Source organism: Argopecten irradians, chromosome 16 (assembly GCF_041381155.1).
Source record: "Argopecten irradians isolate NY chromosome 16, Ai_NY, whole genome shotgun sequence".
In the NCBI taxonomy this organism is placed as follows: Eukaryota; Metazoa; Mollusca; class Bivalvia; order Pectinida; family Pectinidae; genus Argopecten; species Argopecten irradians.
Genome location: NC_091149.1, coordinates 13,849,841 through 13,863,042, shown reverse-complemented (window position 1 = coordinate 13,863,042; position 13,202 = coordinate 13,849,841). Strand labels below are relative to the sequence as shown.

At 32.7% G+C, this 13,202-nt stretch overlaps 1 protein-coding gene across 1 annotated transcript in view; it reads left to right on the top strand.

The window, feature by feature from the left end:
• The first annotated feature begins 3,218 nt into the window (after window positions 1–3,218).
• Window positions 3,219–13,202, top strand: part of LOC138311126 (uncharacterized) — a 112,734-nt gene continuing 102,750 nt past the window's right edge. Inside the window, 5 exon segments of the mRNA XM_069252574.1 lie at window positions 3,219–3,544; window positions 6,258–6,357; window positions 11,500–11,587; window positions 11,733–11,955; window positions 12,519–12,662. Coding sequence (XP_069108675.1) covers window positions 3,475–3,544; window positions 6,258–6,357; window positions 11,500–11,587; window positions 11,733–11,955; window positions 12,519–12,662 — 625 coding nt within the window. The 5' untranslated portion in view covers window positions 3,219–3,474.

Here is a 13,202-nt window from a genome sequence, read left to right as displayed (position 1 = left end):
AAACAAACAAACAAACAAACAATCACCGCCATGTTCAGTGACTTCGGGTTTTGTCGGATTCCTAATCGTATCACGTGACTGACGTTCGACATGACCTGCACGTGGTGAGCCAGGTAACTAGCGTCAGCACACATGTGTTTGATGCTAGTATATGTCCACAGATTGAGTATTTGAAACATCCAATTTACACATTACCGTATAATGCTGTGTGTATCAAATATTGTAATGTACGTGCGAGCATTATTTTCTTTGTAGATAAAGTCTGATGAGGTCGACCACATATTTTGTTTATGAAAAATTGTTGATATTTTCTCTTGGTTTCACAACTCTCGTTTTACTTCGAGATTGTCACGACGATGTTCGGAAGATTTCGGAATGATTCGGCTTCTTTCGAGCCTATTTTTCACGTGTACACGTTAAAAAGATTTTTTACTTTTATAATTAAAGATACTCCCAGTGCTGCAACTTTATAAAAAGTGGTAAAATTAGAAAGTTTAAACCTCAGGCAGACGGAGAAGAATATGTATAACACTTAAACAGTTTTCACTATGACCAAAAGAGCGAAAGTTTAAGCACCTTCACTGTTGGGGGCACATACGACTTGTTGCCCTCCTTTTACTTTTCCTTTCGATGAGAGTTCAATTTTCAGGAGTTAGTCATGACGAGGAGAATGAAATTCGATTCCAAAGCAATGGTAATATCATATGTACATAACACATCACTAGTAACATTTATGATCTTTCCACAGGACATATTTCCAGAAAAAACTGTTTTTCTGATTCAAATGTTTCGCTGAAAATCTCATTGCAGGGTTTATGTTTAAAAATAGCTTCGGCGGCATGCTTCAGTGATATAAAGTACCATAAAAAGGGCAACAGTTGAACTATATATAGTGGTATGATTCATTTCACCAGATTTTATCTATGCAGTTATGGTTTCATTTTCATAAGAAATTAAGAAATTTTTGATTCAGATAATGTCTAAAATATTTTTCCCATTTCTTTTTATTGAAGATGCTTCACCGTTGACGAATGGTATTTTTTTCTCTATCAAAAACAGGTGCAGACGATTTAGATTTTTTCCTCAGTTACAAACCTTACTTTTTCAACATTTAAACCAACATTGAAAAGTTTGAGCTTCTTATTTTACTTCAAGATAAAAATATTGAAAATGATAAATTGCGTCCCGCAAAAAAAAATCCACGGCATTATGCCCTACATAGAATGAGGTCATAATTACGCATGGACTAAAAGTAAAATAAATTATTTTATATGTAGTTTTGTGTTAATTTGACTCATATATACACGATTAAACATCAGTCATTTTTTAAATGGTGGGTTCCGTTTACACTCTGTCGGCGGTGGAGCATTTTATAATGTTTTCTATTGTACAGAGCATTTTCTTGATACCCCATCCCACAAATTACGCACACATAAATTTGGGGAAGAAACGAAGAAAAAATATCTTGTCTTCATCACTATTTTCAGAAATATACAATTGTATGCATCAACTATTATCATTGGTCTGAAAGGAGCTTACTTCAGATCTATATGTATATCTTATATTCCATGTTAAATTGTGTTTCTTTGATATTTTTTTTTTATTTTATATTCCCAAACATCCAATGTGCCCAAAGTGTTATACAAGGATATCCATTACGCCAGAAACTGTCTATGCAATTAATTTCAATACAATTTCATTAAAATGGAGAAAGAAAGTGAAGCTTCCACTTTGCTAACTCTCCATTACCGTCTATCTAAATAAAGTATGTGTACCTTTTTGGGGTCAACATGCTTATATATGTGCAGGGTGTCCCAAAAACATGTCCGCCATTGACATGTAATAACTTTCTGCAATGTCCTTGCCTTCTTTCTATGCGATCTAACTACATAGTATGCATTATACAATTACCAATGATGCTCATTACGATAGAATTTAACTATAGTTTTTTTTTTATTTATTTTTTTTTTTTTGATAATTTTTTTGAAAATCAGCGTCGATTCTGTCTAACACATTTTCAAAATCTTTTTTTCTCTCGGTTACTTTCGTTTTGAAACTGGTAAACTGCAAAATGTACCTATGCATACCTTTTTCAAATGATTCAACAAATTGTGTTGTTTTTTATCGGGGAATTTTGACACAGTCATGTATGTTTAAGTCGATGGTACAAAGATATTACGCAGTGTCAAATCTATGTACAGACTTTTTTTTCCGAACAAAGGGAAGTAACTCTAGTAGGCATAACAAAAATAGCTTGCAGACATTTATCTTTTCCCGCCAATTTAGGAACCTTTTGGTGTACATGTGCACTTAGTATAAATAGGCCGATTTCTTTGAGATTTAAATTCATACTATATATGTTTGTATTGTTCTAATCATTTTCACATTCTCATTAGAACTTAAGACTCTATCATGTCATTTTTTCAAAATTTTGAAACATAGATATCTACAGATCTAGATTGTGTTTCCAGAACCGAAAATGTGTTGTATGAACCGAAAATGAAAATGTATGAATACATTGAACATGTACATGCACTTTAGAGTCGAAAAAATATTGTTTTAATGTAACCTACAATTTGATTAATTTTACAGTGTATGATTAGAAAGTGTTTAGATAGATATAAAATTACAAATAATCTTACAAGGCGTCGAATTTAGATGATCAAAATGTTTAAATACATGTACATTATATGTTGAGATTTATAACTTTACCTCAATCTGCATCATGTATAATATGTATATTCAAAATTCGATTTTAAAGAAATACGTGTACATAATTATACATTGTTGATATACATTTGAAGTTTTTAAATTGTTCATTTTTTATGGATAATGATTAAAGGATAAAAAAGATGTCTCGTCTCACCGTTTCTTCTTATTGTCTATACGGTATGCACATTATAATTACTGTGTTTTTTTTTAATTGACATGTGCGCGCCGCGGCCACATGTGTGTATACATATATGCAATGCCTTCAATAGAGCTAAGTCTAAAGTATATATGATATATTGACATTTGAACATGTTGCCTTATCCGGTCATCTGTGTCAAGAATTTAAACTCAAGCAAAGTCTTTACCTGGGCACAGGTAATTTTTCACCTTTTATAACTTTGTTTATCGGTCTCTAGGTAACATCCGAACACACATGCGCACTTTCCCTACCCGGATGTGCGAATACGGTAAACTTATGAATATTCATGATTTATTGACAGTGAGCTTGCCGAGACTCGAGACGAACACTACAGGAACTTAGACGAGTCGTAAAACTTTCGATATTTTGAGGACACACGAAACTTTCAATATGTGACAAGCACACCAAAATGGATTAGATATATAGATAAATTATCGTGTCCGAAACAGAGCTGGTCTCTTGTTTAAATCTTGTGATTTTTATTGTTGTTTATATTTTTCTACCCGGTCGTCGTGTTGTGTTGTGAGCAGGCCTTGCACCACAGAAAAGGAACACGAAACACGATGGCCAAGTTTATGGATTTATGCCTGGCGTTTTTAGTGGTGTGCTGGTCACATCGCTCCATCGTCACAGGTAAGTTGATTAAGACACCCGTATAGGGAATGTAGTCAATCTACACGTAGATCCGCACGTGAATTGTACAGAATCGCGGGTTCATAGACTTGCTTTAGTCCCTTTCGATGGCCATGCACAGTATGATGATTATATAATTATTTTTTGGTCATACACGCATAGTATGTAGATATATGGTATCAAATTAAGTCTATATAAGTAATGAAAAAATTGGCTATAATTTTAAAATCGGTTTCATAATAGTTTTTTTTTTTAAATTACTTTTAGATTTATGAGCTATTACTATGGGAAGATGCAAAATATTAAAAAAAAATCTTTTCTGTTTTTTGCATTTAAAAAAAAAAAAAAAAAAAAAAAATATAATTCTCCCGACCGACCAACCCTATTTTTTTGCCAATGTAACATAAGCAAAAATTTTATTTGCCTCAGTCGTTGCATATTCAACTTTAATATCAATCTCTAAATTAATGAACTTTATAGATTTGCATAGTGTTGTACATGTACCAAAATGATGTTGCAGTGACCTATATTTTAGTTTTTATCAAAGAATAAAAAGGCTGTCAACCATGGTACTAGGTCTTTTTAATGTTGATCGATTGTCAGTCAAGTAACAAAAAAGGTTTCACTTTTGACCTACATTTTACTCACTCACAAAAAAACCCCATTAAACACATTCAAATTTTGACCTTAGGCTAAGTATAAATGCCCATCAAGCAAAAATAGGTCACTGTGATTGCATGGTTCAACTTTTGACCTATATGTTGATCAGAAAAATAGGTCACTAACTAGGTTCAGTTTTTGACCTTCATTCTCGCTATCAAAAACAGGTTATCAGGTTTAACTTTGACCTACATATATCAATCAAAGAAAAGTTTGCCCAAGCTTCCTCTCTTTACTATACAGATCACATTAGTTATATATATATAGATTGTTAGTGTGATTATGGGAGACTTAGAATGAGACAGTACTGGGTCACTGCGACCTACATTTTACTTATTGACCCACATATTATTTGACATCAAAGAAAAACTTTGTCGGGTCTCAAATTTTATCAGAGATTTCATACATTCCTAGGGTTAATTACTTTATTACCCCTTAATTAAAATTCTCCATAGAAATCATTGCATAATTCATTTCTACTGTATACATGTCATGTTTACAAGTTTTTATATAATATATTTAAAGTTGTATGACCTAATTGCTTTTTATAGAGTCAGGTTATTAAATGCTTCCATGAAAGAAACATACTTGAAAGTTACCACCATGTTCATATATTGATGTTGGTCTGTACAAAAGGCCAAATGAAACAAAAGGTGTGTTTCCCCTTCCCTGACCATCCATGTTTCTGCTGTTGACTTGTGAATATTTTATATTTACAGTAGTTTTTAAAATCAGGTAATGATATTACAAGCTATATATTTTAAAGGTATCAAATTGTATAATGTATTCATTTTGAAAAAGGAAATATTAAGCCAATTCCTTTTACTAACATGCAGATCTTTTTTTTTATAAATATTTAGTATTTTTATGCACCAAACATACTTGTCACTTGCAGCATAACGAAAGAATACAAATACAGAATATGGTATAAATGAATAAAACATTTCATAACTATACTCCTTCTCTATCCTTTTGAAGCAGAAAGTAAAGTAAACACACTTATAGTTTTATTTGGCCTATAGCCAGTTCATTATTAATTGAATTTTTAATTGAAGAATGTTGGAAATGAACGAAGCTTACAGAACAAATTATTATACTTTAAAAAAAAACTATCTTTTGCTTGTGAAAAGAAAACAAATGTACCAATCGATACTCAGTAAATATTGGAGTGTATTAATTGTACATGTACAACTATATATAGCTACAAACATATATTTATTGCTGTTAATGTATTGATTATTCTGTGATAAATACACTTGTTATTTGCTTTGTTAAACCACCAGGAAAAAACATGCTGGCACTGAACCAGAAATGATAACAATTGCTTTAATGCTTAGAATATGATAGCTATACAGGAACTGAGAAGACTGCTTGGCCAATAGTCTTCAGATTTTTAAAAACGTCACTTCATTTTGGCTGAACTTTACTGCACGTTTGATTCAAACATGTAGAGTCAAACTAGGGGAGATAATCTAGTATTATAATTTTGCTGAGAAAATTTTATCAATGCCTTATATATGGTCTGGGGCTTAATCTTTGAGATATGTTATTATGTTGTGATTCATATGTAAAAGACTCAGGGATTTCTCGGACGTACAAAAATGCCTAGGGACTCATAAAATAAAATGATGGAGCCTTGGGACTCAATGTGGAAGAAATTAAAAATAAAATTACATTTCATAAAGATGAAGTATATTTAGAAGCAATAATTGTCAATTTTTTCAAAGGCATGTACATGTACAGTTATTACAGTGCAAGATATATTTTCTGACACAGCATAGAAAGTTTTATAAGACTCCAATGTTTTTATAAGGGACTCACAAACTTCAAACCTATTAGTCCATGGGACTCCCAAAGTTAATACGAGAGGGAAATCCCTGAAGACTCATTCATTTAATATTGCATACAATGCTGATGTTACACATTATTGACATAAATTTGTTTTGCTGAATATTTTTGAACCAAACACTTTTCTGTCAGTTTATACACGTATAGCTGTATAAATGTGATATAAACAATCCATGTTAAAAGTTACTTCCCTTGTTTTTTCCAGCCCAGTGTAATTGCGGAACAGACTGTGCTACCAACTGTAGCCCAGGACAATATTTCGATTCAGGAGCGTCAGTCTGCGCAACGTGTCCTCCAGGAAAATAGTGAGTTATCAAAATTTAACAAATTATTTCTTTTCTTGTCTAACATTAAAGCTTTGAATTTACCTCTTCATGAAGAACTTTTTATTTATGTGTGCTATCGGTTATCTCCCCTGTTAATATTTTTTTGTTTTAATTTGGTAAAAAATCATTATGATTGGGGAAAATGTAAGACTTGAATACGAAAAAGAAAATGGCGAAATTTCGCTATTGTTGTCTGGGTAAATGTCAGATATTGAATTAAAGACACACATGTTTACAAAATATATTTGAGCTGTCTTTTAAAATAAGTGAAACGCCTCATAACGAACATGCGCCCTTACAAAAATTTATGGCTATCCCTGTCAGGGCTCCTATAATATATCTATAATATGTATGTAACGAACTGTGCTTTTAACAAAAGAATTTTGTGGTCCCCAGAGGTTTGTTATAACAGTGTTTATAACTGTACATACTTCATAATATAGAAATGATAAATATTATGAAGTGTATATATATCATTCAGGAAGGTTGTTATAAAATCTATTATTTCTAGAAGTCACTGTGGTGGTTGGTTATAAAACTTTACCTGGAATTTTACCTTTAACGATAAATATTGTCTAAATTGTAAATTAAGGAGGTTTAAATGTAGATCGGCCATAAACTTATATATCATAGGTGATATTGACGCAGTTGGCAGTTTACCAAAACCCCAAACTCATTTCTACAGTCAATCTTAAATGGTTTAATTTAGAGAACCAATTTTATAAGCGGAGAAAATTTGCTTTAAGGCTCGGCTATTGAAAGCCCAAGGATTTTACTAAATGTATAGGTCTGGTCTGGCTGGGTGTGAAAACAAATTATCTAGAACATATTCTTCCATTTTGTATTATTATCTATTGACAGTAGTGCTTAATCATATGTTTTGATTTCATAAGTTCTATGTGTCTAGTGACAAAATGTATGGAAAATGGTATTTACTTTTCTCATTCAGAAAGCTAAAAATATACATAAAAGATTTCAAATGGAATTAATTTTTTTGAATAAATGAAATACTTAGTATTGGCAATGCATGTTGAAAAGTTTCCAGTTTTAAAAGGAGGAATAGCCTAGACCATTTACTGTTAATATGAGATTTCAACTTAATTTGGTCTCATCCAAAGTACAAGGTTACCTTAAAGGTAATTCTAGTTGGACCAAAGTTTTTGAGAATTGTGATAGACTGTATTTGCTGTAATAAGCACCCAGGGCGATTAACAATATAACAATAGTTAATGTAATATGGGATACAATGCTGATATGTTACAAGCATCATACAGTTGTAAACCATAGTTAAATTAGTGGAATGGTATATGGTGCATTTATATAACTTCAACTATTGCGAACAAGGGTAGGGGTGTTATAATTTCAGTGAATATGGTAAAGACAATAGTTCAAAATGTTTTACAAGTCAGTCAGAAAGTATGAAATTTAATTCAGGAACAATATGTTTTAAATTTTTGAAAGATCTGATAGACATTCGATTTATTGTAAGACTATAGATCAATATTAGAAAGATTATTATATACCCTTTACTATAAGCCAAGAAAAATGAAATTCCCAGCTACAGAGGTTTGGGGGGGGGGCATTCACAGCTACAGAGGGGGAGAAGGGAGGGAAGGGCAATCCCAACTAGAGGGGGATGGAGTAGGAAAGGAGGAGAGTGTGTCCTCCCAGCTAGTGGGGGAGGGGGAAATCCCAGTTAGGGGGATGGTGATGAGGGAAAGGTGAGGAAGGGACAGCTTCATGCAGCTAGATCGGGGAGGGGGTCATGATTGGAGTACTGTCATTCTTGATTGTCTATAATCTAGCTGGTGAGAGTGTGACAGAACATTTTATTAACACAAATATTATGAAAAAATGTACAAGATAATTTTTGTTAACTGTAAAATTTAGCTACTTTGAGAAAATAAGTAAATGTAATATGTTGTCCGTTGGATCTCCACTAGTACTGCACGAGGGCAGTGTGCTGTATGTATGCCAGATAGATTTGTATGATTACATTAAACTTTAAATTAAAGTTATGCAAATGAGATATACAACTTTTTAATTCAATAACATGAATTTGAAGTAGTCTTTTGCGATTAAATACACACAATGCATGTTCAGAAGATAAACCAGAAAAGAATAAATTAAGTTTTTAGACATATTCACACTCTATTGTATGTACATATTTATTCTTCCTTGATCGAAGCTTAAGATTTTTTAACACCATGCACCAGGGCCTTTGAGTTAACTCTGTCAGGTAAATACAAGTCTACTGACAGGTATATAGGTAGAACCGTGGCCTATGTCAGGTAAATACAAGTCTACTGAGACAGGTATATAGGTAGAACCGTGGCCTGTTATTTGAGAGATTGGTAGTCTGCAGTACTGTCATTCGTATACATACATGGTAGCTCTATCAACAACTTCAAAAGAAAAGAATAAAAATAAGAAAAGAATATAAATTACCTGTTCCTTTATGATATGTTAAACAGAACAAAAGTATTTACATATGTTACAAGACTCTGTGTGTCTCCTGAACTGAATGCCTGTAGTTTTGCCATGACATAGTCCATGGGGTAGATATAATGACAGTGATAGTAACCCCTGGAGTATCAAGAAACGGTATACTATATTATATCCTTAATAGGTTTAATTGGCTTGGACCTTATATATATATATACATTGGGACCTATAAATTATATCTCAGAAAACCTTATTACTTTTAAACTGTTGACCAGTTTTGGTTTCTAGATTCATCATTACTTTATACTGAATAAAGTTTGTCAATATAAATGTACTATACATATCAAAGTTGGAACATTAGAAGTACAGAGGTACTTGGCTTTTTAAAACTTTATATAATTGGTGGCATTCTTTGTTATGGTTAGGTATTTACTGTAACCCACAAGACATTTAGACATTTCTTACAGGCTTTATATGTTAAGGTAGGGTCTGTCCTGGGAACTAGGTATTATATTACTTATAATTACATATACAAATAACTTCTATAGAAATGTCAGCCATTTCTGAAGTAAGTGTGGTGCAATACCTAACAGACTTGTACTATATACATCAAGATGTTTGTACTAGATTTTTATCAACTAAATAAGTTCACATAAAATTTGATTTTAATAAAGACTATTTTTTTTATGTGATAAAACAAAACAAGTAGAAATTTTGATATCGGTTAAGCTTAGAATTGTTGAGTTACCTGGGAATTTGATCAACTGGCTATCAATCGATGTATATTGCATACCTGTATTATAACTGTAAAAATATGTCCAGGATTTAAGTGACATAATTCAATTTAACATTGAAAAATTCTTCATGTTAAATATTTGTTTTGCAACTTCATAAAGTTAAACTTATACATTAATATGAGATTTGGTTTGGTACCAATTATTTTCTTAGCATTCCCATATTCTACAACCCTATAAATAGGTTCTGGTAGATGTGATACCAAATAGCTTGTTATTTTTACAAAGTTTGATCTAAGAACGAGAAAATGATTTTTGCGATTTTAAATTTTTGCACTATGGCTTTAAGGTTTATATGTAACCCAAACATTTCTTAATATTTCATAGATCATATTTTTGCATTTATAGCAATACCACTTATGTGAAAGCGTTAAAATATCATCCTCATGAAATAACAGGCTATACAGTAAATTTTCATGATTTTGAATGATACACAGGCCATTTCTAAAGTCTGTATTTCCGTTGAGTAGGAACCACATGTGTATTTTAACACAGTATATGTGTTTGCGTGATAGCCTAAAACAGTTCTCATTAATTATTTATCCACCATTTTCTAGTCATACCTAAATGTTCTATTTGTCAGCAGTGATAATCAATATTTTGATAAATATCTATATCTACAGCACATCCAGGGGAGGTAACCCATAATTGTCTGGTTGCATTAAGTTAAATATAACATATCAAAGAAACACAATTTAATTTAACAAAGAATGACATTATATAACTACTCTTGCCCTATCTATATCTAGCTAGCTATCTAGACCTTGAACTCACGATCTATGGCATCCCATCGCTTAGCCAAACATACCTGTGACTTTTACCACCGAGCCACATCCCAAAAAAAAAAAATGTTTCAATGACAGAGTGATATTCGGTTTGATATGCTGACATGACCACTTTGGAAAATGTCAATTCTATTTTCTGAACTGCTGGATCACATTGTATATACATACCTGGGACATGGATACAAATTGTACACATATTTTACATAATCATCAACGGAGTAAAATTTCAACAGGAATTTCAAATTAAACCTTTGGATCAACAACATGTAGTGCATTTGATATATTGTGTTTAAATTATGATATATCAAAGAGCCACAATTTAACAAAGGTTGACAGTTTATTGACTCATGCCCTATCAGGGTTGAGAATGTGTTGTAAATCTACACTTGTGACATGGTCCCAAGCCTAAATCTGTTATCCGAGTATTGGAGTGGTTAATATGTCTCAGCATATTACCACAAGTATTCCATCCCATCAATCACATTGTCGAGTTTGAATCCCATGTGAGGCAGTTGCCAGGTACTGACAGTATGTCAGTGGATTTTCCAGGGGTACTCCGGCTTTCCGCAACCAACAAACCTGGCACATCCATCAAAGACCCTGACTGTTGATAGGACATTACAACAATCAAACCAAACATTATACTAAAAGTTTGTTTAAAGATGCTCCACCTCCGACAGAGCTTAAATGATATTCATCAGTTGAACAATAATTGGTGTTTAATCATGTATTCATATGCATAATTAACACAAAAATAATATAAAATAATTTATTTCGCCTTTGGTGCATGCGCAATCAGTACTTCATTCCATATAGGATATAGTGCCACGGAATTTTTTCGGGATGCAATTAATTATTTTTCATATTTTTAACTTGAAGTAAAATTAGAAGCTCAAACTTTTCAATGGTGGTAATGGTGTAAAGTAAGTAACTTTTGTAACTGAAGAAAAATACTCATTCGTCTGCTCCTGTTTTTGATAGTGAAAAAAATACCATTTGTCAGCGGTGGAGCATCTTTAATGGCCCATCGGCAGACATTTAGGGACACAAAATGATCTGTTGTACTAATGGATTCCATTTATTTTTGATTTGTCTAGCTGTACTGGAGGAGGTGATGTGGCCACGGACTGTCCGGCCGGAACCTACAGTAACGCCAATGGAAACACAGCCTCCACGGATTGTATCGTAAGTTATTTTTAAATTTCATCGTGGCATATTATGTTAGCAAACATTACAATTTCACTATATTGATCATTAATTTCCATTTATATTAGAATATCAGCAATATTTTAATTCAGATATTTCTGTAATTCTAACAAATCTTCTGTAGGCATGTGCAACTGGAAAATATCAAGATCAAACAGGGCAGACATCCTGTGATGACTGTCCAGCTGGAAAGTCGTGTACGGCGTCCGTTGCGTCAGATTGTGCTGCAGGTTCATATTCCACTGGAGGCCAAGCCACATGTACGACGTGTCCAATCGGAAGTTCCTGTCCGTCTGTATCCACCGCTCACCAGGTTTGTGCGGACGGGTATTACACCTCCTCCACAGGTAAGACCAGTACAAAATTAATGAAGAATTAAATTGTTCACCCATGAAAACACATTTAGACTCACCCAAATCAAAGACTAGACTATTATGAGATTTCAGGGATGAATGAGTTCAGTAAAGTGTTAAATCTTTATCTATATTAAGGGTGTGACAGAGATGCTATTCTGTGTTTGTATATTACAAAGTTATCTGAATGTGATCAAGATATCTCAGAACTGAGAAATTATCTTCTTTAAAACTCTATCATCCCTGAAGACAAATTTGAATTCTCTTGAGTCAAAGACTGGAACAATTCATTATACATTTTCAGGGGTAAATGAGTAAATGTCTATATATTAAGGGTATGAAAAAATTATAACAAATATCAGGTAAACACTCAGAATCATTTTGAAAGGAAGAACAAAACATTAATTGTCAAAAAAACTATCATCAATCTTTATTGTATTGTAAAATGGTCATGAATTAGGGCATTTTGAAGAAAGAAAAGGTTAGTACTTTGAATATTCACAGAGTGATTTATTCGTTTGCTTGTGGTACACAAATAAAATTGTTTTGTTATCCAGGCCAGACGTCGTGTTCCCAATGTCCAGCAGGAAGCGAATGTCCAAACCACGGAGCTCCGGTCCAGTGTATCGCAGGGCTGTACAGCACTCTCGGCTCCGGAACATGTTTACCTTGTCCAGAAGGAACCTACAGTTCTTCTGCAGGTTTGTATCTCTTTGTGAAAATTAATTTAGATCTCAACCTTCGACCACGATATAAAAAATTGTTGTCTTGAAGTGAAACACTCCATTTGTAAAGTGAACCCTGCACTCCTATTTTGATTTTGTTGATTTCTTCTTCACTGAATTCGTAGTTTCAAATAAAAAAAAATAATAATTAAGTTTATCACGTTTGACTAAATTTTGAATCACTATTAAACATAAGATTATGAATTTTAAAGCTTCTCAAGTAAAAAAAATTTCATGTTTAAAGAAAATCATTTGAAAAAATGGAATAAATTAATAAAATTTCCATATTTGTTCTAAAAGTTAATTTCCTACCCAAAGGGTCAGGATGATCAAGCGTCATCATGCTCTGTTCATCATCGTGTCAAGATCATCTGCCGTGTGCCATCCATCTACATAAACTTTTCATTAAAAAAAATTCTTCTGAATAATCGAAAGGCCTATATGTTTAGCATGTAGCATAGTCACATGAAGTTTGTTCAAATGAATGACCTTGATCTTTATTCAAGGTCACATGAA